Source organism: Balaenoptera acutorostrata, chromosome 17 (assembly GCF_949987535.1).
Source record: "Balaenoptera acutorostrata chromosome 17, mBalAcu1.1, whole genome shotgun sequence".
In the NCBI taxonomy this organism is placed as follows: Eukaryota; Metazoa; Chordata; class Mammalia; order Artiodactyla; family Balaenopteridae; genus Balaenoptera; species Balaenoptera acutorostrata.
The window spans coordinates 53,380,622-53,406,947 of NC_080080.1; the positions used below are offsets into that span (position 1 = coordinate 53,380,622).

The 26,326-nt window shown below is 39.5% G+C and overlaps 1 protein-coding gene across 1 annotated transcript; it reads left to right on the forward strand.

Moving 5' to 3' along the window:
• The first annotated feature begins 408 nt into the window (after window positions 1-408).
• On the forward strand, window positions 409-25,712 carry PSKH2 (protein serine kinase H2). Its single transcript, XM_007176118.3, is given in 6 exon segments — window positions 409-539; window positions 4,624-4,960; window positions 4,962-5,183; window positions 5,186-5,293; window positions 25,495-25,525; window positions 25,528-25,712. Coding segments are annotated over 6 exon segments (1,014 nt in total).
• The last annotated feature ends 614 nt before the right edge of the window (window positions 25,713-26,326 follow it).

The following is a 26,326-nucleotide window of genomic DNA, read 5'->3' on the forward strand; positions in this document are numbered from 1 at the left end:
TTATACTTTAAATATTATAAGCTCTTAGAGTTTAAAAAATATTATATTTAATGTTCATATCATCTAGATATGAGTGCGCTCTGCCTTGGAGACATAGAAGTCCTTTAGAAGGAAGATCTCCTTTATAAACTATATAACTTTATATGTTCACGTCCTCATTTCACAGATGAGAAAACTGAGCCCTTGAGAATTAAGCCCAGGCTCCTGACTTCTCGCCCACTTTGCTTTTACCACGTCAAGCTCTACTATGGATAAGTGGTCAGTGCGGATCAAGGCGGCCGGACTGTAAGCCGGACCTTCTTCCTAACGAGGGCCCCTGGGCGGGGGGCTCAGTTCTGCCCCCTCTGCTAGCCGGGGATAAGTGGACACCCGCACCGGGAGCCTCGGGCCCCGCTCCCCGCCGTGGCCATGGGTTGTGGCGCCAGCCGCCCGCGCCGGCCCGGGTCGAGCGGGAGAGTCAAGGCCAAGGCCGCTCCGGAGTCTCGAAGGATGCAGGTGGCCCGCCTCCGCGCCAAGTTCGCCCCCCGGATCCTCGCCAGGTAAAGCGCGGCGTGAACCGCAGGCGGAGGGACTGGGCTGAGCAAGGTGAACCGCTGAACGAGGCGCCCTTAAAGTTCCCCTCGACTTGACCGGACCTTAGGCTTCTTTCTGATCAAAGGCCCCAGACCTCCCTAAATCGTCTCTGCCCCTTTGAGGTGTAAATCTTTTACAACCCAGGAATGTCTTTCTCAAGGACCTGGGCGCCAACCTTTTGAAATGTAATCAAAGAAAGATCGAGGCTCTATCTACCAGTCTCTGTGGGAGGGTAGGAATCTCACTTCCATGACACCCCTTCCTACCCTAATGCCCTTTAGTAATTTCCTACAAGCTCACTCCAGCCTTACAACTCTCTTGCCTTGTGTTTCAACAGTTGAGTTCAGTCTCTCCCATCGCAGTAGTTTTGACCCCTCTTGCAATAGTCTGGAATAAAGTCTTCCTTGCTGTTTTTAGCAAGTGTCCAGTGCAATTTCTCTTTGAAAGAGGGGAGGAGGGCAGAAGATAGGGAAAGTTCAAGACTGAAGAAGTAGAAGGAGCCGCAGGGAGTAAAGGGAGAGAATCCCTGACCTCAGAGCCCTGGGAAGGAGGAAGGCCTCGCACCCACACAGCGCCTGGCGGGGTGGAGTTGGGGGGGGCTTGCCATAGATACACTGGGGCTGGGGTGTGTGAAGGATCTTCTGTTACATTCTAGAAAAGGAGATCATAATTAGTGGAATAGAAACAGGGCTTTGAATCAACCAGACCTGAGATCCATTCCTGTCTTTTCTATTGTGTGTCATTGGGAATGTTCCTTAGCCTTTTTCCTTGCTCAATTTCCGCCTCTGTAAAATGGGAATAATAATAATAGCTGCCTCGTAAGAATGCTGTGAGGATGATTAAGTAATATATGTAAATGATGCTGTACAGTGCATGGTGCAGATCCTCATGTAGATACTATTATTGTCTTCATAAGATGACCATGTAAGAAATGAGCAAGGAAGGCTGGCCGGTTGGTTGGCCTGAGAAAGAATTTCCTCAGAGTGCCCCACGTTGGCCAGGTGGAGGAAGGACATCATGGAATCCCCTCCAGTCTGCAGCGTTTGGTTGGACACAGTGGTAGGTGGGTTGACCGGATTCTCAGGGACACTTCTAGTCTTAGGATTATACACTCACCTCATCACACTGTTCTGACCATAGTCTATGCAGAGCCATTTCCTGGCATCCTTGGGAAATTCTGGTACAAGGATGACTTGAGGATTAGTCTAGTATCTGCTAAGCTCAGAGAAGAACAAAATTGGTTGATGTGACTGAACTTGAATCAGAGGGGATATGGGGTCTTGTCAAGACTGAATTGATTGGGTGGCATCTCTGGTCATCTGTGGCCAGGGGGTCTGGTCTAGTCTTTATCCACCCTCATAACCTCCACCTCCGGGTTAGTCCCAGGCCCTTAGATTATGACAAAGTCATAGACGTAGAGGATCTCAATATTGGAAAGCTTTAGAGACTAACTAAAGGCTCTTCTTTAACCAATGAGGAATTGAGCCCTAAAAGATTAAGTGACTTATCCAAGCTGGTGACAGAAATGGGTCTAGAACACAGTTGCCTTTCCTCTCCATTGTGAGCCCAAAGGAAAGATGATAGAATTTAAGTCTGACTATATTCACTTTCTTCTTGGGAGTTCATTACAATTGCTTCTGTCAAACCGGTTGCAATATTATTATTGTTTCCATGTTTCATTTTTTTAATCATGTTCAGTTTGTGGCAGCTGAGGTCAAAGTAATAATTTTGTTTCTTATAATCTCTGGGATGATGTAAAATTGCATGACCTACAAACCTGACTTTGAGGCTGCTTTGTGAGAGGGTGGGAGTGGAGGGTGGAAGTGGAGGAGGTGGATTGGCCTTGTAGATGCATACTCCCATGCCTGATTCCATTCTTAATGTTTTCAAAATAAGGCGATAATTTGGAAATAGTATTCATTCAGTGAATGATTCTCTCATTCAACATTTATTGCTGTGCCAGGCACTACACAAGATATAGCCACCCAAGTCACAAAAATAGTCACCATCGTCATAAAAATTGTCACCATCCTCATAAAAATAGTCACCATCCATGGCCATCAAGGGCTCTCAAGCAAGGCCACAGCTTCAGGCTTTTCTTGAGGGACATTTGTTATCTGAAAGCATTTATTTGCACTACTCTAAATTCTGGCTTAAAGCTTACTGTTTCTTCCAATGCCAAATTACTGGCATTTTTTCAAACATTTGGTTTATGAAGGCCCATAACAATGTTGAATAACACTCCTTTTATTTGAGTGAGAGTGTAGTTCCTCAGAAATGGTAATTCGTCTGATAGCTGATGATTAATCCCATGAGCAAATGAATTTTCCTGCAGTTTTGAGGGCATAGTGATAAATTAGTATTTGTAAAGTGCTTTCATCCACATTAGAGGTAATGTGTTGGTCTGCAAAGCAACAGAATTTGAAATGCCTGTGATTATCTTCAAAATCACACTGGGAGTGCATGTGAATAAAAAAAGCAGAGTTGGAAAGAGAAGAGAGGACAGAATCCATTTAAGATTACTAAATTGCTATCTATTTTGATAAGGTAATTGGCCAGAAAATTAAATGCACCGTATAGAACAAAGCTATTTTCTGTAAGCTGGTACAGCCAAATGCCATTTGTATTCAGTAAGCACAGGAATATAAGGAATAAGTAAGTAGACAAATGAAAAAAAATACAGGAAGAATAAATTCAGCAAAAATAAGTAAGGCTGTTTAAAGTACAGATTGATATTTGCATTTGAATCTTTGGTATTCAGTATGTGACTTAAAGAATTACCTTCTCCCTGTGTCCTCCTTGAGTACATTCCATTCGCTGGCATTCTTACCTGGGAGAAGTTTTAGTAAAGTGGGAAAAGCACCAAATTATGATGCAAGTAAGGAGACCTGGGTTCTAATCCTCACTCCACAAATTAAACAACCAATCAGCTAACCTGATCTTCAAATGTCTTCATTTGTAAAATGAGGGGTTGGATTAAATCATTCTCTAATATTCTTTCCAGCTTAAAATCATGATTCTAAGTCAAGCACTTTCTCAACATTTCTTAAATAAAGATAGAAGGTTAAATTTTGATAGGATTCTTAAATTTACATAGACATTAACACCAGTAACTAAAGTTTAAGATCCCTAGCCTTTGAAATCCTAGCTGACTTCCTGGTCTTTCTGAGAGATGATTACTTTACACATTACTCACATACATCCCAGGTTAAAATTTTGTTGGCTGTGTAAAATTGCAAGTGCAGTGGCATCAGGTAAGGGGAACTATGAGAGCTGCTGGCTACAAGGCGGTCCTGACACCATCGCCACCCGTCTTCTGAAAGCTGCCCTTATAATAGTGCAACCATGCTGACTTTCACAATGGTACATCTACTGAGGAGCGATTTAGGACGATAACTTGGGTGAGATGTGAGTTATGCCTGGGACTGAGAGCTCACAGTCTAGTAACCTGAGGAAGCCTACTCTTTGTACCCTGTCTCCTGATATGGTTTCCTCCATCTTTGGAGAAGTTATAAATAAGACTAAGCTTCTTTTTTATTCTCTCCCCCTGGTTTGGTGGTTGCTGTTGCAGAATGATAAAAACAAGAGTTGGAGGGAGGAAAGAAAATGGTAGATGGAGGTCCCAAAATTCTTCAAGAAAATTTTGGAGAAATGCATTTGAAGGAATTGGATTTAAATCCCATCTATTGCAACTATCAATACAATCTGTATGGCCTTGGGAAATCACTTAACTTTTTAATATCACCCAGCAGGAATTTTATAGGATAGGATTAAAAAAAAAAATTCCTGGAGCATAATAAATGTGTAATAAATGGTAGCTATTGTTATTAAGATTATTTGTCTTTCTACCAACTAATTACTTTTATATCACTTGCCTCCATTTCAAAAGAGGATTTGGGGTGACTTTCAAAAATAATGAACACAGTTACGCAAGGAAATTGGATAGGGGAAATATAAAGCTAGAAAAGATGATATAAAGCATCTAATTAAATAATTTTGAAAATCATCACTTCAGAGGGTAACAGATTTATTTGGGTTTTCTTCCAACAGATATGATATCAAGGCTCTTATCGGGACAGGCAGTTTCAGCAAGTTTGTCAGAGTGGAGCAGAAGACCACCAAGAAACCTTTTGCAATAAAAGTGATGGAAACCAGAATGAGAGAAGGCAGAGAGGCGTGTGAGTCTGAGTTCTCCGTCCTGCGGTGGGTTAGCTATCATTACATCGTCCAGCTCCTGGAGATCTTTGAGGCCCAAGATCAAGTTTACATGGTGATGGAGTTGGCTACAGGAGGGGAATTCTTTGATGGACTCATCTCTCAGGCATACTTTACAGAGCAGGACGCTGTCAGAATCCTCCACATGGTTGCTGATGGCATGAGGTGTTTGCAACGCATTGAAAATAACTCACAGGCACCTAAAGCCTGAAAATCTCTTATGTTATCACCCAGGTGCAGAGTCAAAATTTTTTATCACAGATTTTGGTTTGGCACACTCTGGGAACAAAAGTGGTGACTGGACAGGGAGGATGCTCTGTGGGACCCCAGAGTAAATAGCCTCCGAGATTTTGCTAAGGAAACCTTACACCAGTGCAGTTGACATGTGGGCTTTTAAGGCCTAATCACGTATGTTTTACTTAGCGGATTCCTGACTTTTGATGGTGAAAGCCACATGAGACTTTACAGGAAGATTCTGAAAGGCAAATATAATTATACAGGAGATGTAAGCTCTCACTTTCTTTCTATTGACTTGGTCTTGAATAGAGTTTCTCAACCTTAGCGCTATTGCCATTTAGGGCGGGATGATTCTTTATTGGGGGTGGGGTGGGAAGAGGTGATGGAGTGGGACTATCCTGTGCATTGTAGGATGTTTAGCAGCATCCCTGGTCTCTACCAACTAGGTACCAGTAGGTATACTACTAGCAGATACTGGTAGATACTGATTTCTAGTAGCTACACTAGATACACACCTTCCCCCAGTTGTGACAATCAAAATTGTCTCCAGACACTGTTTTTTTTTAAAGAATTATTTTTATTTTTATTTTATTTTTATTTTATTTTTTTGGCTGCGTTGGGTCTTTGTTGCTGCACACGGGCTTTTCTCTGGTTGCAGCGAGCAGGGGCTACTTTTCATTGTGGTGCACGGGCTTCTCATTGCAGTGGCTTCTCTTGTTGCAATGCACGGACTCTAGGCATGCGGGCTTCAGTAGTTGTGGCACGTGGGCTCAGTAGTTGTGGCTCACAGGCTCTAGAGCGCAGGGTCAGTAGTTGTGGCACACAGGCTTAGTTGCTGGGATCTTCCTGGACCAGGGCTCAAACCCGGGTCCCCTGCATTGGCAGGTGGATTCTTCACCACTGCGCCACCAGGGAAGCCCTGTCTCCAGACATTGTTAAATGTCCCCAAGGGGGCAAAATCACCCCTGGCTGAGAGCCACTGGTCTCAAGGTAGCAAGAGCCCTGATTACTGAGTTGTCTGTGGTTAGCACATGACATTGACAATCAAGTAGATGAGTGAGTTTGCTGTTGTTTCTTTAATCATCATGCAGAGCCTGAGCCAGCTGAGTAGATTAATGTGTACTCAGAGGCTCAGCATGCTGCTTGGGTGTTTGATGAGAGATTTTCTGCCTTGATTCTAGATGATCCACACCCTTTTTGAGATGTAGTGTTTCCTCAGTGAAATATTTAACGTCACAGTTTGTGTAAAATATTTATCCATTGTTTAAACTTGGAACTCCCAGTGTTTATGAATGTGTTAACTTTTTTGTTTTGTTTAAGGAAGGAAAGTAACCAATACTTCTCTTTGGGAAGCCTGACAAAATAGGAAATTCACTTCATGTTGAGCAAATTTATTTTATGTTTAACTATAAAAGGGCTTTGTTCCCCTCGTAAAGAAAAGTATGGATAGTTTGATTTTACCTACTTAAAGTGTAACGTCTATATGTATAACATCTTAAGCAAAATTGAAAGCTAAATAACAAATTGAAAAATAATATTGTCTATACTCTGACAGATTTAATATCTTATAGTACGTGTATATGTTAAAAAAAAAAACTGATACAAATTGACAATTGAGAACTGAGACTTACATAGGGAGATAGGAAAGGATGGGAAGAATTCACAGACAATGTAAACCACTGATTATTAAAAGCTTGAAAAAAATGTCTAGCTTCACTAATGACCAAAGAAATGCAAATGAAGACAACAATATCTTTTCTTTGTCTTTCAAACTGATAAAGATTAAAAAAAAAACACTCAACTTAATTCTACTCATTGCTGCTAAGGGTACTAAGAGACTAACCCTGTTATTCAGTACTGGTAGAGGATGAATTGTAGATTTCTTGGAAAGTAGTTTGAAAAGATACATCTAGAACTTTTAAAAGTTTATGTATTTTGATATACTAATTCCACTTTTAAGAATCTAAGGAAATAATCTCAGATGCAGCAAAGATTTCAGTGTCAAGAGGCTCATCTGGGCTATACTACAAAAGTGGACAATTGAAAAGAACGCTAAGAAAATGTTTGAATAAATTATTGAACATTCATACGATAGTCCCTAAATTATTCATGTTTAAAAATTATAAGGGTAATGGAAAATATTTCCGATATACTGCCAAGTAAAAAAACAAAACAAAACAGAATACACATTGTGTATACGGTATTAACACAAATCATGTGGGAAAATGTATGCATAGGAGAAAGTCTTTGAGGGAATACAGTGTAATGCAGTATAATGTTAACAGAGCTTATCTCCCGGTTTACGGATTAGGTACCATTTTGGTTTTCCTCTTTATAGTTTGAGTATATCTGTATTTCTGTTTTGGTTTTGTTTACAAAGAACATATATTTCTGTTTTGGTTATCTATTGCTGAATAACAAACCTTCCCTAAACCTAACGCCTTAAAATAACAACCATTTTATCATGACTCATGATTCTGTGGGTTGACAGGGCTCAGCTTGGTGACATTTCTGCTCCACATGATGTTGCAGCCATCTGGTTCTTGACTGGGATGGAATAGACTTGATGACCCCTCAAATGGCTGACCTCTTGGTGGGGTGGCTGGAAAGCTGGATTAACTAGGTCACTGGGACCACTCGGCCTTTTTCTCTCTCTCCTCTCTCTGTGCATCTCAGGCCCCTTTTCTCTTCATGGGGTTTCTCCACGTGGTCTCTTCAGCAGGGCAGTCAGACGTTTTACATGGCGGTTTAGGCTTTCCAAAAGGCAGTATTCCAAGAGGGAGACAAGAAGTCGCCAGTCCTCTTCAAGGCTGGGCTTGGAAATGGCACAGCATCCCTTTTGCCTCATTCTATTGGCAACTGTGAGTGCCAGGCCAACCCAGATTCCATGTGCAAGGAGACCACATAAGGTGTGGCTCCAGGGGCCTGGTCCATTGGGGCCACATTTGGACTAGATATCACAATGTCTTTTTTAATGTGCAAAAATAATAAACAATTATTCTATTAAGAGGTCCTTTTGTCAGGTTTAATTCAGAGGATTTCTAACGTCAGGTTCCTCAGAAGGCAGCCCTGAGAAGAGGGTTCTTGTACAAGTAATTTATTAAAGATAGACTCCCATGGACACAGGTGAGGGAGTGAGGGAACCAGGTTGGGTAGGGGAGGAGGCCAAGGCCATGGAGGTGAGCCTCATCCCACAGCATTGTTCCAGCCTGAGGGAGGTGAGCTGGGTCTTCACGCCCACCCCTCTCTGCTGACCCGTGGGGTGGTGATACGAATGCTGTGGCAAATACTCACTGCTCTCTGGGATCAAGGCAGAGTGACCCCCGAAGCCCAAGGGTGATGATGAAAGAGATCGAGGTGCTGCGTTTCAGAAGCAAAACACTCCAAAAGAGAAGAGTATACGCACATACCGAAAAGAGGGGCTCAGCGGCAGGACGGAGCACTGATATCTCCATGATGTCATGCTCTGTTTCTTGAGGAAATGCCTGTCTGTAGCCCCAGAGTACTGAAAGCACATACCACAGAGCAGAAGTGCAACAGCTTTTAATAACTTATTGGAGTTATATCCCCTTGGCCTTCTTCCCCATGCTTGTCAGCCACACATGTCTACATATTAACATTTTCTTTTAATATTACCAAGTGTCTTAGTCATCTTGAGCTGCCATAACAAAATACTACAGACTGGGTGGCTTAAACAACAGAAATTTGTTTCTCACAGGTCCAGAGTCTAGGAAGTCCATGATCGAGATGCCAGCAAGGTAGGTTTCATTCTGAGGCCTCTTCTCTTGGCTCACAGGCAGCTGCCATCTCACTGTGTGCTTATTTGACCTCTTCTTTGTGCACATGCAGAGAAAGAGAGAATGAACTCTCTGGTGTTTTTTTCTTATGAGGACACTAATCCTATCAGATCAGGGCCCCACCATAATGACCTCATTTAACCATAATTACTTCCTTAGAAATTTCATCTCCAAATACAGCCACACTAGGGGTTAGGGCTTCTATATATGAATTTTGGAGGGACACAAACATTCATTCCATAACACCAAGGAAACATATGTCGATAGACTCAGATAAGGGTATCATCATGTTTTCTCTGTCATAATATTGTTGTCTATACCTATCAAGAAATCTAGTAATTTCTAAATGCACCAATTTTATTTAAAAACCGGGTGACCATCAAGTCTGGAAGCATAGGTGTGATAGACAGAATAATGCCCCCCCGCCCCCCACCCCCAAAGATGTCCACATCTTAATATCCAGAATCTGTGGCTATATTACTTTACAGGTCAAAAGGAAATTTGCAGACGTGATTAAATTAAGAGTTTTGAGATGAGGGGATTATCTTGGATTATCTGGGTGGGCCCAATGTGATCACAAGCATCTTTATATGTAACAGGGAGGAAGAAGGGTCAAAGTTAGAGGACATGTGAAGACAGAAAGATAGGTTGGATTAATGTGTTTTGAGGATGGAGGAAGGGGTCACAATGAGCAAAGAAATGTGGGTGGTCTCTAGAAGCAGGAAAAGGCAGGGAACAGATTCTCCCCTAGAACCTCTGAAAGGAACACGGTTTTGCTGACACCTTGCTTTTAGTCCGTCTCTAAGAGGAACACGGCTCTGCTGACACCTTGATTTTAGTCCCTAAGACCCATCTCAGACTATTGACCTGCAAAACTGTAAGATGATAGATTTGCATTGTCTTTTTAAAAAGTTCTGTTGTCTATAACTGAAATTCCAGGTGTGACACATTGTGTGAATCACTTCTTTTCTCTAGAAGTCAGATGGAAGAGTGAAATAAATAGGATCAGAACATCCAGAGATCTCTTATGGTGAAGAAGAGAGACATGTTTAATATAAATAGCTGATATTTTACTAGACACCTGGCAGATCTGTACTCTAGTCTCACCCATGTCTAGGCAGAAAATTAGCTATAATGTTAATGTTTAATTTTTCTTGATTTTGGTGTGAAATACATTCCTTTTCATGAAGCTTTTATGACCATTCCACTGTTGTTCTTTCCTTTTCTGAATACTGTTTAGGATTACCATAAATTTCTTTTGTTTTGACATTTAATCTGTGTGTCATCTTTCTAAGATATTGTAGGCTCCTTGAAGGCTGGGATTCTGTCATATTTTTCGACCCGTCTCCAATATGATATCACAAAGAGGTAAGCATAGACAACGCATTTCTTAAAACTAAATTGCTTTTAAAAATTGAGATTCTGATTTATACCTACATGAGTAAATGGATCTCAACCATCACTGCATTGAACATAGAATACAAATTTTAATTTATGGTATGGTAGACTATTAGACAACTCATATTTTTAGTTGCTGAATTTATTAGATTCATTCTGGAATATTCGGGTGGTTTAAAGGCTGCATTTATTTTACTGGGTTTTGCAGGATAGAGGTGGGGGTTCCCCATTCCAGGTGCTCCCGGCAATGCCTGAGGAGCAACCAGGGTAGCAAGACACAGCACATGGTGGAAAAGAGGTGGAAGAGAGCAAAGAGTTCCTCCCCACTGTGTGAGGGAGACCTTTGCTTATCTACTTGGTCACCAATGCCATCACGATGGCTTTCAGCATGGTGGCAGGGCTCGTGCTGGAGTCTCATCCGTAATTCTCCTGGAGACCGTTTGACGCATGCTTGTGTGTCTCCACCCCTTCCTTCTTCCTGGTTGGGCCTTCTTCATGTCAGGAATCAAGCTCAGCTTGGGGAATACCCACATGAAAAATGCTTAGTGTCCCTGCTTTTAGGGATCTAGTGCTCTTATCTGACAGCCCACGTATTACTATGTATCTCTTCAAGTATGAAGGCTGTGATACACATAGGAAAAAAGGCTCAAAGTCCATGGAGCAAAGGAAGAGAGCCTCTCACTGTGTAGGAAAACTGGGTCAGATTTCCTGGAGAAGGGGACATTTGTGCTGTGACTTGGTGGAAGAGTAGGAGTTTCTGAATGGGAGATGAGCACATTCTAAGTAGACAGAACAACATATGCAAAAGCACAGGAAACGGAATAAGTTGACTAGTAAAAAATAAGACTTTTAGAGCATTTGTGTGCATGTGAATACATATTTATATGAGTCTTTTGTAGAGTAGTGTAGTGTAAATGTTAAGAGCGCAGTCTGGAGCGATACTGGCTGCCCTTCACTCCCAGCTCTGCCATTTACTAACTGTGTAACTCTGGGCTTGCTTCTTAATTTCTCTATATCTCAGTTTCTTCATTTGTAAAACAGAAATAATGCTAGCGTCTGCCTAACAAGGTTGTTGTGAAGATCAAATGAGCTAATAGATGTAAAGTGCTTAGAATAGATTTATATGTTAGTACATATGTAGTCAGTGCTATATATGTGTTGGCTATTTCTGTTATTATTACTATTAATATGGGAAATATTGGGACTGAAAGTTTGAATTTTGCTTAAGCAATATATATATATATATATATATATATATATATATACACATACATACATACATATAGAGAGAGAGAGAGAGAGAAAGAGAGAGAGAGAATATATAATTATCAAGTGTACCTGTCTCACCTTTTAAATGGAATAGTGAGAAACGTGTGGTGTTAGCTTTTTAATATTCATGATAAATCAATTACACATTCTTGCCAATGAGTTGAGAATCACATATTTTGCCTAATTATCTCCACTATATAGCAGTAATCTTTTTTTGGTGTGAAGTAAATTGATAATAAAGTGAGTCATAACCATATTAGCTAGCTGACAAGGATAAACACTGGTATTAAAAAGATATATATATATATTTTAATAAAATTATTTTATTTATTTATTTGTTTTTGGCTGCGTTGGATCTTCGTTGCTGTGCGCGGGCTTTCTCTAGTTGTGGCGAGTGTAGGCTACTCTTCATTGTGGTGTGCGGGCTTCTCATTGCCGTGGCTTCTCTTGTTGCGGAGTACGGGCTCCAGGCGCACGGCCTTCAGTAGTTGTGGCTCGCAGGCTCTAGAGCACAGGCTCAGTAGTTGTGGTGCATGGACTTAGCTACTCCGTGGCATGTGGAATCTTCCCGGACCAGGGCTCAAGCCTGTGTTCCCTGAATTGGCAGGCAGATTCTTAACCACTGCACCACCAGGGAAGCCCTAAAAAGATATTTTAAAAATAACCCACATGGACATTAATAGAAAGTGGTGCCCATCTGCTTAGATTCACCTATGATTGCTGTACTGTTAGGAAAAAATTTACTGATATGTTCCCTTGGAAGGAACAGATCTGATGAATTATGCTCACCAGCCATGACCCCAGTTTCTTTCTATCTCCTTATCTCCACTAGTTTCTCACATTTTTTCTTTACTGTATTTCTTCTCTACTCAGGTTATTAAGTAGGAAAAAAAGGAGAGGAGAGCAGAAAATTTGGTCCTTTAACTCCCGTTCATTCTCTTTCCATCCTGACTAGAATGCCAATAATGAACATTACACTGTATCTCAGGCCATAATTCTTGTAATTTGGTTCTCATTCCTGTGTTTTAGTTCCTAAGTACTTCTGCTCACAAAAAAAGTGGTGCTCAATATTTTTTTAATGATATTTTTACTTTAAAAGTTGTTTTACAGAAAATAATTTAAAGATTATAAATCTTTCAAATTGGACTTCATTTTCTGCTTGTCACTTACTTCACCTCTTCTCTGACTTACCTTAAATTGAATGTATGTATATCTTCCTTTAAACTCAATCACAAAGAGTGAGTGTTTGTAAGAACTGAAACAGAGAGGAGCTTCAAGATTGCGGAAGAGTAAGACGCGGAGATCACCTTCCTCCCCACAAATACATCAGAAATACATCTACATGTGGAACAACTCCTACAGAACACCCACTGAACGCTGGCAGAAGACCTCAGACCTCCCAAAAGGCAAGAAACTCCCCACGTACCTGGGTAGGGTAAAAGAAAAAAGAAAAAAAAGAGACAAAGAATAGGGACAGGACCTGCACCAGTGGGAGGGAGCTGTGAAGGAGGAAAGGTTTCCACACACTAGGAAGCCCCTTCGCGGGCGGAGATTGCAGGTGGCGGAGTGGGGAAGCTTTGAAGCCACGGGAGAGAGCACAGCCACAGGGGTGCGGAGGGCAAAGCGGAGAGATTCCAGCACGAAGGATCGGTGCCGGCCAGCACTCACCAGCCCGGGAGGCTTGTCTGCTCACCCGCTGGGGCGGGTGGGGGCTGGGAGCTGAGGCTCGGGCTTCGGTCGGATCCCAGGGAGAGGACTGGGGTTGGCTGCATGAACGCAGCCTGAAGGGGGCTAGTGCGCCACAGCTAGCTGGGAGGGAGTCTGGGAAAAAGTCTGGAGCTGCCAAAGAGACAAGAGACTTTTTCTTCCCTCTTTGTTTCCTGGTGCGTGAGGAGAGGGGATTAAGAGCGCTGCTTAAAGGAGCTCCAGAGACAGGCGGGCCGCGGCTATCAGCGTGGACCCCAGAGATGTGCATGAGATGCTAAGGCTGCTGCTGCAGCCACCAAGAAGCCTGTGAGCAAGCACAGGTCACTATCCACACCTCCCCTCCCGGGAGCCTGTGCAGTCCGCCACTGCCAGGGTCCCGTGATCCAGGGACAATTTCCCCGGGAGAACGCATGGCGCGCCTCAGGCTCACCCCGTACTCCGTACCCCTCCCTCCTCCCGGACTGAGTGAGCCAGAGCCCCCGAATCAGCTGCTCCTTTAACCCCGTCCTGTCTGAGCGAAGAACAGACGCCCTCAGGCGACCTACACACAGAGGCGGGTCCAAATCCAAAGCTGAAACCCCAGAGCTATGCGAACAAAGAAGAGAAAGGGAAATTTCTACCAGCAGCCTCAGGAGCAGCGGATAAAATCTCCACTATCAACTTGATGTACCTGCATCTGTGGAACACCTGAATAGACAATGAATCATCCCAAATTGAGGAGGTGGACTTTGGGAGCAACGATATATATATATTTTTTCCTTTTTCTCTTTTTGTGTGTATATGTATGCTTCTGTGTGTGATTTTGTCTGTATAGCTTTGTTTTTACCATTTGTCCTAGGGTTCTGTCTGTCCATTTTTTTTTTTTTTTGGTACTTAAAAAAATCTTTTTCTCCTTAATAATTATTTTTTATTTTAATAACTTTATTTTATTTTATTTTATCTTCTTCTTTCTTTCTTTCTTTCTTTTCTCCCTTTTATTCTGAACTGTGTGGAGGACAGGCTCTTGGTGCTCCAGCCAGGCATCAGGGCTGTGCCTCTGAGGTGGGAGAGCCAAGTTCAGGACACTGGTCCACAAGAGACCTCCAAGCTCATGTAATATCAAATAGTGAAAATCTCCCAGAGATCTCAATCTCAATGCCAAGACCCAGCTCCACTCAGTAACCAGCAAGCTACAGTGCAGGACACCCTATGCCAAAAAACTAGCAAGACAGGAACACAACCTCATCCATTAGCACAGAGGCTGCCTAAAATCATAATAAGGACACAGACACCCCAAAACACACCACCAGACGTAGACCTGCCCACCAGAAAGACAAGATCCAGCCTCATCCACTAGAACACAGGCACTAGTCCCCTACACCAGGAAGCCTACACAACCCACTGAACCAACCTTAGCCACTGGGGACAGACACCAAAACAACGGAAACTACGAACCTGCAGCCAGCGAAAAGGAGACCCCAAACACAGTAAGTTAAGCCAAATGAGAAGACAAAGAAACACACAGCAGATTAAGGAGCAAGGCAAAAACCCACCAGGCCTAACAAATGAAGAGGAAATAGGCAGTCTACCTGAAAAAGAATTCAGAATAATGATAGTAAAGATGATCCAAAATCTTGGAGATAGAATGGAAAAAATACAAGAAACGTTTAACAAGGACCTAGAAGAACTAAAGAGCAAACAAACAGAGGTGAACAACAGAATAAATGAAATAAAAAATTCTCTAGAAGGGATCAATAGCAGAATAACTGAGGCAGAAGAACGGATAAGTGACCTTGAAGATAAAATAGTGGAAATAACTACTGCAGAGCAGAATAAAAGAAAAAGAATAAAAAGAATTGAGGACAGTCTCAGAGACCTCTGGGACAACACTAAATTCACCAACATTTGAATTATAGGGGTCCCAGAAGAAAAAGAGAAAAAGAAAGGGACTGAGAAAATATTTGAAGAGATTATAGTTGAAAACTTCACTAATATGGGAAAGGAAAAAGTTAATCAAGCCCAAGAAGCACAGAGAGTCCCATACAGGATAAATCCAAGATGAAACACGCCAAGACACATATTAATCAAACTATCAAAAATTAAATACAAAGAGCAAATATTAAAAGCAACAAGGTAAAAACAACAAGTAACACATAAGGGAATCTCCAGAAGGTTAACAGCTGATCTTTCAGCAGAAACTCTGCAAGCCAGAAGGGAGTGGCAGGACATATTTAAAGTGATGAAAGAGAAAAACCTACAACCAAGATTACTCTATCCAACAAGGATCTCATTCAGATTTGACAGAGCAATTATAAGCTTTACAGACAAGCAAAAGCTAAGAGAATTCAGCACCACCAAACCAGCTTTGCAACAAATGCTAAAGGAATTTCTCCAGGCAGGAAACACAAGAGAAGGAAAGGACCTACAATAATAAACCCCAAACAATTAAGAAAATGGTAATAGGAACATACATATCGATAATTACCTTAAATGTAAATGGATTAAATGCTCCAACCAAAAGACATAGACTGGCTGAATGGATAAAAAACAAGACCTGTATATATGCCGTCTACAAGAGACCCACTTCATACCTAGGGACACATACAGACTGAAAGTGAGGGGATAGAAAAAGATATTACATGCAAATGGAAATCAAAAGAAAGCTGGAATAACAATTCTCATATCAGACAGAATAGACTTTAAAACAAAGACTATTACAAGAGACAAAGAAGGACACTACATAATGATGAAGGGATCTATCCAAGAAGAAGATATAACAATTGTAAATATTTATGCACCCAACGTAGGAGTACCTCAATACATAAGGCAAATACTAACAGCCATAAAAGGGGAAATTGGCAGTAACACAATCATAGTAGGGGACTTTAACACACCACTGTCACCAATGGACAGATCATCCAAAATGAAGATAAATAAGGAAACACAAGCTTTAAATGATACATTAAACAAGATGTACTTAATTGATATTTATAGGACATTCCATCCAAAAACAACAGAATACACATTTTTCTCAAGTGCTCGTGGAACATTCTCCAAGATAGATCATATCTTGGATCACACATCAAGACTTGGTAAATATAAGAAAATTGAAATCGTATCAAGTATCTTTTCTGACCACAACACTATGAGACCAGATATCAATTACATGAAAAAATCTGTAAGAGATACAAACACATGGAAGCTAAACAACACACTACTTAATAACCAAGAGATCACTGAAGAAATCCAAGAGGAAATCAAAGAATACCTAGAAACAAATGACAATGAAAACACAATGACCCAAAACCTATGGGACGCAGCAAAAACAGTTCTAAGAGGGAAGTTTACAGCAATACAAACCTACCTTAAGAAACAAGAAACATCTCAAATAAACAACCTAACCTTACACCTAAAGCAATTAGAGAAAGAAGAACAAAAAACCGCCAAAGTCAGCAGAAGGAAAGAAATCATAAAGATCAGATCAGAAGTAAATGAAAAAGAAATGAAGGAAACGATAGCAAAGATCAATAAAACTAAAAGCTGGTTCTTTGAGAAGATAAACAAAATTGATAAACCATTAGCCAGACTTATCAAGAAAAAAAGGGGGAAGACTCAAATCAAAAGAATTAGAAATGAAAAAGGAGAAGTAACAACTGACACTGCAGAAATACAAAGGATCATGAGAGATTACTACAAGCAACAATATGCCAATAAAATGGACAACCTGGAAGAAATGGACAAATTCTTAGAAATGCAGAACCTTCTGAGACTGAATCAGGAAGAAATCGGAAATATGAACAGACCAATCACAAGCACTGAAATTGAAACTATGATTAAAAATCTTCCAACAAACAAAAGCCCAGGACCAGATGGTTTCACAGGCGAATTCTATCAAACATTTAGAGAAGAGCTAACACCTATCCCTCTCAAAATCTTCCAAAATATTGCAGAGGGAGGAAAACTCCCAAACTCATTCTACGAGGCCACCATCACTCTGATACCAAAACCAGACAAAGCGGTCACAAAGAAAGAAAACTACAGGCTAATATCACTGATGAACATAGATGCAAAAATCCTCAACAAAATACTAGCAAAGAGAATTCAACCACACATTAAAAGGATCATACACTATGATCAAGTGGGGTTTATCCCAGGAATGCAAGCATTCTTCAATATACACAAATCAATCAATGTGATACACCATATTAACAAACTGAAGGAGAAAACCGTATGATCATCTCAAGAGGGGCAGAGAAATCTTTGGACAAAATTCAACACCCATTTATGATAAATACCCTCCAGAAAGTAGGTGTTGAGGGAAATGTCCTCAACATAATAAAGACCATATATGACAAACCCACAGCCAACATTGTTCTCAATGGTGAAAAACTGAAAGCATTTCCACTAAGATCAGGAACAAGACAAGGTTCCCCACTCTCATGACTATTATTCAACATAGTTTTGGAAGTTTTAGCCACAGCAATGAGAGAAGAAAAAGAAATAAAAGGAATCCAAATCGGAAAGAAGAAGTAAAGCTGTCACTGTTTGCAGATGACATGATACTATACATAGAGAATCCTAAAGATGCTACCAGAAAACTCCTAGAGCTAATCAATGAATTTGGTAAAGTAGCAGGATACAAAATTAATGCACAGAAATCTCTTGCATTCTTATACACTAATGATGAAAAATCTGGAAGTGAAATTAAGAAAACACTCCCATGTACCTTTGCAACAAAAAGAATAAAATATCTAGGAATAAACCTACCTAAGGAGACAAAAGACCTGTATGCAGAAAATTATAAGACACTAATGAAAGAAATTAAAGATGTTACAAATAGATGGAGAGATATACCATGTTCTTGGATTGGAAGAATCAACACTGTGAAAGTGATTCTACTACCCAAAGCAATCTACAGATTCAATGCAATCCCTGTCAAACTACCACTGACATTTTTCACAGAAGTAGAATAAGAAATTTCACTATTTGTATGGAAATACAAAAGACCCCGAATAGCCAAAGCAATCTTGAGAAAGAAAAACGGAGCTGGAGGAATCAGGCTCCCTGACTTCAGACTATACTAAAAAGCTACAGTAATCAAGACAGTATGGTACTGGCACAAAAACAGAAATATAGATCAATGGAACAGGATAGAAAGCCAGAGATAAACCCACATGCATATGGTCACCTTATCTTTGATAAAGTAGGCAGGAATATACAGTGGAGAAAAGACAGCCACTTCAATAAGTGGTGCTGGGAAAACTGGACAGCTACATGTAAAAGAATGAAATTAGAACACTCCCTGACACCATACACAAAAATAAACTCCAAATGGATTAAAGACCTAAATGTAAGGCTGGTCACCATCTACCTCTTAGAGGAAAACATAGGTAGAACACTCTATGACATAAATCACAGCAAGATCCTTTTAGACCCACCTCTTAGAGAAATGGAAATAAAAACAAAAATATACAAATGGGACCTAATGAAACTTAAAAGCTTTTGCACAGCAAAGGAAACCATAAACAAGATGAAAAGACAACCCTCAGAATGGGAGAATATATTTGCAAATGAAGCAACTGACAAAGGATTAATATCCAAAACATACAAGCAACTCATGCAGCTCCACATAAAAAAAACAAACAACCCAATCCAAAAATGGGCAGAAGACCTAAATAGACATTTCTCCATAGAAGATATACAGATTGCCAACAACACATGAAAGAATGCTCAACATCATTAATCATTAGAAAATGCAAATCAAAACTACAATGAGATATCATCTCACACCTGTCAGAATGGCCATCATCAAAAAATCTACAAACAGTAAATGCTGGAGAGGGTGTGGAGAAGAGGGAACCCTCTTGCAATGTTGGTGGGAATGTAAATTGATACAGCCACTATGGAGAACAGTATGGAAGTTCCTTAAAAAACTGAAAATAGAACTACCATATGACCCAGCAATCCCACTACTAGGCATATACCCTGAGAAAACCGTAATTCAAAAAGAGTCATGTACCAAAATGTTCATTGCAGCTCTATTTACAATAGCCAAGACATGGAAGCAACCTAAGTGTCCATTGACAGATGAATGGATAAAGAAGATGTGGCACATATACACAATGGAATATTACTCAGCCATAAAAAGAAACAAAATTGAGTTATTTGTAGTGAGGTGGATGGACCTAGAGTCTGTCATACAGAGTGAAGTAAGTCAGAAAGAGAAAAACAAATACCGTATGCTAACACATATATATGGAATCTAAGGAAAAAAAAAAAAGGTCATGAAGAACCTAGGGGTAAGACGGGAATAAAGACACAGACGTACTAGAGAATGGACTTGAGGATATGGGGAGGGGGAAGGGTAAGCTGTGACAAAGTGAGAGAGTGGCATGGACATATATACACTACCAAACGTAAAATAGATAGCTAGTGGGAAGCAGCCACATAGCACAGGGAGATCAGCTCTGTGCTTTGTGACCACCTAGAGGGGTGGGATAAGGAGGGTGCGAGGGAGGGAGATGCAAGAGGGAAGAGATATGGGAATAGATGTATATATATAACTGATTCATTTTGTTATAAAGCAGAAACTAACACACCATTGTAAAGCAATTATACTCCAATAAAGATGTTAAAAAAAAGAAAAGAAAAAGAAGATGTGGCACATATATACAATGGAATATTACTCAGCCATAAAAAAGAATGAAACTGAGTTATTTGTAGTGAGGTGGATGGACCTAGAGACTGTCATACAGAGTGAAGTAAGTCAGAAAGAGAAAAACAAATACTGTATGCTAACACATATATATGGAATATAAAAAAAAAAAAAGAAAAAAAATGGTCAGAAGAACCTAGGGGCAAGACGGGAATAAAGACGCAGACCTACTAGAGAATGGACTTGAGGATAAGGGGAGGGGGAAGGGTAAGCTGTGACAAAGTGAGAGAGTGGCATGGACATATATACACTACCAAACGTAAAATAGATAGCTAGTGGGAAGCAGCCGCATAGCACAGGGAGATCAGCTTGGTTCTTTGTGACCACCTAGAGGGGTGGGATAGAGAAGGTGGGAGGGAGGGAGATGCAAGAGGGAAGAGATATGGGGACATATGTATATGTATAACTGATTCACTTTGTTATAAAGCAGAAACTAACACACCATTGTAAAGCAATCATATTCCAATAAAGATGTTAAAAAAAAAAAAAGAATCGAAACATTGGTGCATCTCACTTTGACTGTGTAGATGTTACCCTTGGCATAAGGGATAGTGATTAGAGTGGAAAATAGCTATTGGCTTCCTTGATTATGTTGCACATCTTGACCTTGATCTTATCAATGGAATTCATGGAGTTCAGGAGAAAGAACTATTTGCATAAAGTTTTCATAAACTTAGAAATATATGGATTTAATATTTTATTTATATTATTTATATTATGGTTTATGAGGCTTATAATATAGGAACTAGTTCTAAATGTATGTTATGTATGGAAGAATGGGTCAACCGATGATTTAGCATTCAAAGGCCAATTCAATTTTTTGTTATTTTTCTTATCATCTTTTTTTGAGGATAATCTCTGCCCAATCCTTTTAAAGTTTCAGCACTTTTTTTATGAGTGAAGAACTAAAACCATCCCTCCCCCCATGTCAAGGGCCTCAAAATTATCTTATTAACTTATAAAAATATATTCTTTATGAGCCTCATGTAGGATTAATTAGCTCTTTTCCATTTTTTATTAGATGTCACCTATAATAACTTGTGAATGTCTATTCACTTTTTCCAGGGTTTACAAATATCCCAACAGATAGAGCATTGTGACATAATTAGTCAAATCTTGACTTTGAGCAGTTTCAGCTTTGGCAAATATGAGACGTAATTTGAAGTCTGCTTTGAATATTGGGAAGAAAAAAACCTTAAATATCTATGACATAAAGATGATGTACAGAATCTCTTGCTTTTTGAAATGAGGAACAATGATTTTGCCCAGTCTACTGCTAACAAAGTTATGGAGAGTTGTCATTACTTTGGGGCACATTTACATAAAATTTAATTGCAAAGCTTAAGTGAAATCCTACCAAGGCCATAAGGCTAAAGTTCAAAGAAGGAAGGGAAATGCTAGTCGGAGGGTTATCACCAGTAGAAATTTTAATAAAAACTACAATTTTTGAGGGGATTAATATTACTTTGAGTGCTCCTAGTCCAAGGATTTGAATGATAGCTTAACCATCTACCTAGAAAAATAGATGTTTGTAGTTTTATGAAAACTTATGATTAAATCCACCAGTAATTACAGTTTACTTCTATAAGCTCTATATTTATCAAGTTTCAACATTAATTATAATCCTTAAATTTTTTTCTTCCAGTTTTATTGAGATATCATTGACATACCACACTGTATAAGTTTAAGGTATACAGCATAATGATTTGACTTATATACATCATGAAATGATTGTCACAATAAATTTAGTGAACATACATCATCTAATAGAGATACAAAATAAAAGAAAAGGAAAAAAATATTTTTCCTTGTGATGAGAACTCTTAGGATTTACTCTCTTAACAGCTTTCATGTATAACATACAGCAGTGCTAATTATTAAATCTTGTTGTATATTACAACCCCAATACTTATTTATCTTGTAACTGGAAGTTTCTACCTTTTAACCACCTTCATTCAATTCCTCTTCCCCCTTCCCACCTGCCTCTGGTAGCCAAAAATCTGATCTCTTTTTCTATGAGTTTTGTTTGTTTTTGAAGTACAATTGTCCTACAACACTATGTTAATTCCTAGTGTACAACATAGTGATTCAATATTTCTGTACATTAAAAAATGATCACCATTACAATGTTTAAAATTTAAGACATTGTATCCAGAATTTTAGGGACTACATCTATATTGCATGTGCATGTGCTTGTGGTGTCTAGCTTTTAATAATGATCTTTAATAATGATTCTCTGTGGGAATGCCTCAAAGGAACCAAGAAATATGAAAGCTTTGACTAGTCATATGAATATTATTCATTTTTTAAACTAGTTATGTAGTCAGTTTTTGTATATTTGGTAACCTTCTTCTCAAGCTATTATATTGCCTTTATTAATCAGTGTTCATTAAAAGAAAATAATTAACATGGAATCTGGAATGTAGGACCTGTTGTCTCTTGCAGGGGGAGCTGGGAATCTCTATGGGGACTCCTGGGGCTCCTGGGGAGGAGAGTGAAGGAGACTATAGGATACAAAGCTGTGGGCGACCCCTAGGTAAGAGAATCCTGAACAAATAATTTAATTTGGGAGCTGATGCATAAAATTAGAGATGAAAGTAGGGCCTGGTTGTCAGAACGAGGAAGAAGGGCAGGAAAGGATGGGGTGGAGGACAGACCCAGTGAATGGAACACTGCAGAGAAGGCCAGGGAGCACCAGATGAAGGGCAAGCTGGAAGACTCTGCTGAACAATAAGCCAGCAAGAGCCTCACTGGGGCAGGATCCAGAGAGCCAGACTCTTTCAAAGGCCCTGCACTTGGGTCACATTAAGAGAAAAGTATTCATCAACAAATTGGAAAGCAATAAACTACTATCATTCCCTACTTCTCTGTTTAGAGGCAAAGGAGTCAGGACATCAATAGAATATGATACCATCCTTCTAAAATTCTTTAATTCCTCCAAAGCTAATAGTGCAATTGCTAGTATTGAATTTTACTTTTATACCTTCTGTTGTTGTTTTGTACAGTTTAGCTAGTTTCTATTAGAGATGACAGAGAAATAGGCAGAGATGAACAAAGGAAGAGAGAAGAAAGCGGAAAAAGGCCCATATTGTCCACAAATATTACAAAGTACTTGTAACTAATTGGATGAGCTTGGGATAAAAGAAAGTGCTGTCTTTCTTTTTACATGGTTCATTACCGCTTCACACAGAACAATTTTTTTTTTAAAGGACACACATTTATCATGGTAATAATAAGTGGAATTAGTCTGAGAAGTTTTGGATAATTTGCATCTTCTGGTCCTCTAAGTATTGTTAGTGAGGTGTCTGTAGAAGTACTGAGGAGGAAGTTACATTGTGATTTAATAGTAACCACGACAAAAGCAGCAACACTCTACCTAATATTTTATACTTTGAAAATCATTTTTCACATACTTTATTAATTTGGTCCTAATAAGAGATATGATGATCCCCATTTTTCTGATGAGGAAACCAAGACCTTGAGGTTTAGAGCTGAGTGTGGCCAGTCAGCCTATCTGGTCCAGACCCACTTACCGCAATCCCCAGCTCTTTCCACATTAAGACGGGTTAACTGGCTGGCTGACAGCAGTGTCTCCCTGAGACTGTGGAGAAAAGCCAAAGGGGAATTTTCAAGTCAAAGAGTGGGAGTGGCCATGTCTAAGAAGAGAAATTGTGAGGAAAGCCTCATTGGACGTAACGTGGATGTGAAAGCTGCTGACAGAACTGGATGATGTCATCAGGTGACAGTTGGTCCAGAATAGGAATTTGATTCAACCTGTGGTGCCATAACCTGATTGTTCTGTGTCGTATAACACTATTAGTTCAAAAATTTTGAGCATGCACACTCAGTGTTTATGCATTTCTAGAATATATACGTGTATGTATATTAATCTGTTTTATACTTTATAAAATATAGACAAAAATAAATTTTGGATTAAGAAGATAAAAATACAGTAGAAGTCCTAACATTTTTTTCCTTGTACTTGTTGTCTTCTAATATGTAACATGAAATTGTCTTCTACATACTCTGTAGTTGTTCTTTGTGGCTCAGGGATTCTGTCATTTATAACCTGTGTTTGAATAATGAGCTTTGTCTGAAGAAATTTTTTCCAGGACACTAGTTACCTTATTTTCTGCAACTGCATTTTCCATGTATATTCATTTGGTCATGTTAATGAGCTCTCCATAAATCTCATTACACATATTTTATATTCTTTCCAGAAAGATTCAGTTGCTTGTCCTATAATGCTCCATTGGAGACATCTAATTTAACCTTCATTTAACTAGACATGAACCCAGATAAATATGTCTGGATCCAGGGCCAAATAAATGTCTAGCCAGAATCAGAGGACATGCCATCATGAGTGTCAGCTACTGACATGTTTTGTCTAGACTTGCAAGGTTTATGTTTTATTTTCCCTGTGTTTGGCAAGTGTGTTCATTTATTTCAGGAATTTTATTTTTGGGATAAACATTTCTCGAATCTTATTTACCTAAATAAACTAAAGGAAAAAAGGAAGAGTAATTCCTTTACTGGTTTCTTTGATCCAGATTCTCAGAGTGCTAAGAGATTGGAGGCTGTGATGCTTATGTATGGAGTTTGATTTTTCCTCCCACAAGGACAAAGCAATAGCTTGTAAGGATTCCCTTATTTTTCTTGAGATTCACATATCAACCAGAAATTGCTGTTTGCGATATAGCAAATATATGGTCAGTTTTCTCAATCTCTCTCTTTTCTAGATAAGGAGGGATACAAAACCATAGTATTTTCCAGGTATGTGCTACATGTTGATAGGTAACACAGAAAACAAGTTTGAGGAAAAGCAAAGCCCTCTTGTCCCCATCCTCACAAAAGTCACTATGAATTTCTGTCATTGTACTTAAATTATGTGCAAAAGCTGTAGATTTTGCCAGAATACGTCCTCAAAACATCAAATAGCTGGTTGAACATGTCGTATCTCTGCTACAGGCTGAATCCCGCTTGTAGGCAACTGACTGGGAGTCATGTGGGCCCTGTGTGCTCAGAGGAAAGACGCTGTGAAGGATTCTTCCCCGAAGTCCTCTTTTCTCTGCAGGCTGTGGAGATGTAGGCATCGTAAGTCCAGAGTAAGTTTTCAAAGGGAGAGAAAAGTTGATGATTTCCCAGTCCATTCCACTTTCCATTCTAACTCATTCTTGGAGTCACAGGGGCTCTCTGACTTGACCACAATGTGGTAAATACTCACCTGATACTGGTGGAGTTCACCAACAACAGCTGCTTCGCCTTGTCCTGCTCACGTGAACAGGATGTGGAAACTTGCATCACTGCTGGCAGCACACTGGACAGATCTCTGGAAAAGAATTCTCATTCGTTGGACAGAGAGTTTGGAAGAGAATTTTTGTGTTTGTTTTTTTCTTTTGCTAAAGAGAGATTTTTTTTTGTCTTTTCAAAAGTGGAATTTTAGGTTCACTACATGTTTAATGACATAATCTCTGAATGGCTTATTTGAAGAAGTCATTTGGATTTAAAAAGCATTGACCTTTATAATTAAGAACATGATTCTGTATGTGTGTGTTTTTATTTTATTTATTTTATTCTATTTTACTTATTTACTTTTCTTCTTAGCTTTGGCCAACTATTTCCCACTGGGCAAAGGACTTAACAAACTACTGAGTTTGGAGGCTAAACATCAAGTGTCAGCTGGGCAGGCCCTGGACCATCCCTGGGTCATCATGACTGCAGGGTCTTCCATGAAGAATCTTTAGAGAGTCATTTCCCAGAACTTCATGCAGAGGGCATCTCCCCAACCACAGAGTCCCAGATCTGCACAATCTTCTAAGTGATGTTCTTATCATAAATCAAGGCATATGTGGAGCAAGAGAAACTTAAAGGTAGAAGAATCACCACTATCTGCACTTTAGTGAGCAGATGACCTTTAAAATCACTTTATCCAATTTCAAGCCAGATACATTAACTTCATTAATAGCATTAGGTCAGTAGGGACCATTTCATCATGATTAAGGCACCCTAAAGCTTCAAGGATCTGGGAGTATGTGGTTATTGTTGGATAATGGTGACTTTCACTTTTAACATTTTTTGATCTATAATTTGTTCCATATTTATATAGGAAATATATAAATTCTCCAAAATTACTGCTGTAAACGATGACTAATATAGTAAATACTTAGTGCATTTATGTAATAGGAAAGAGTAGATGAAGAAAATCTCTTAATAATTGATGGATTAAGTACAATATGAGATTATAGGAATAAGGGATGAATATGTGAGGGAATGATGAATCAGAGACATAGCAGGCATTGTTAGATATGGGGTATAAATGTACTTATCCTGAAATTACTGATTTGTAGTTAAGACCAGTATATGGTGTTAATAACCACTGGGTAACACTCAAGATAGTTACAAGCATCTGTTAATTTCATATTTAGTTTGCAAGTAT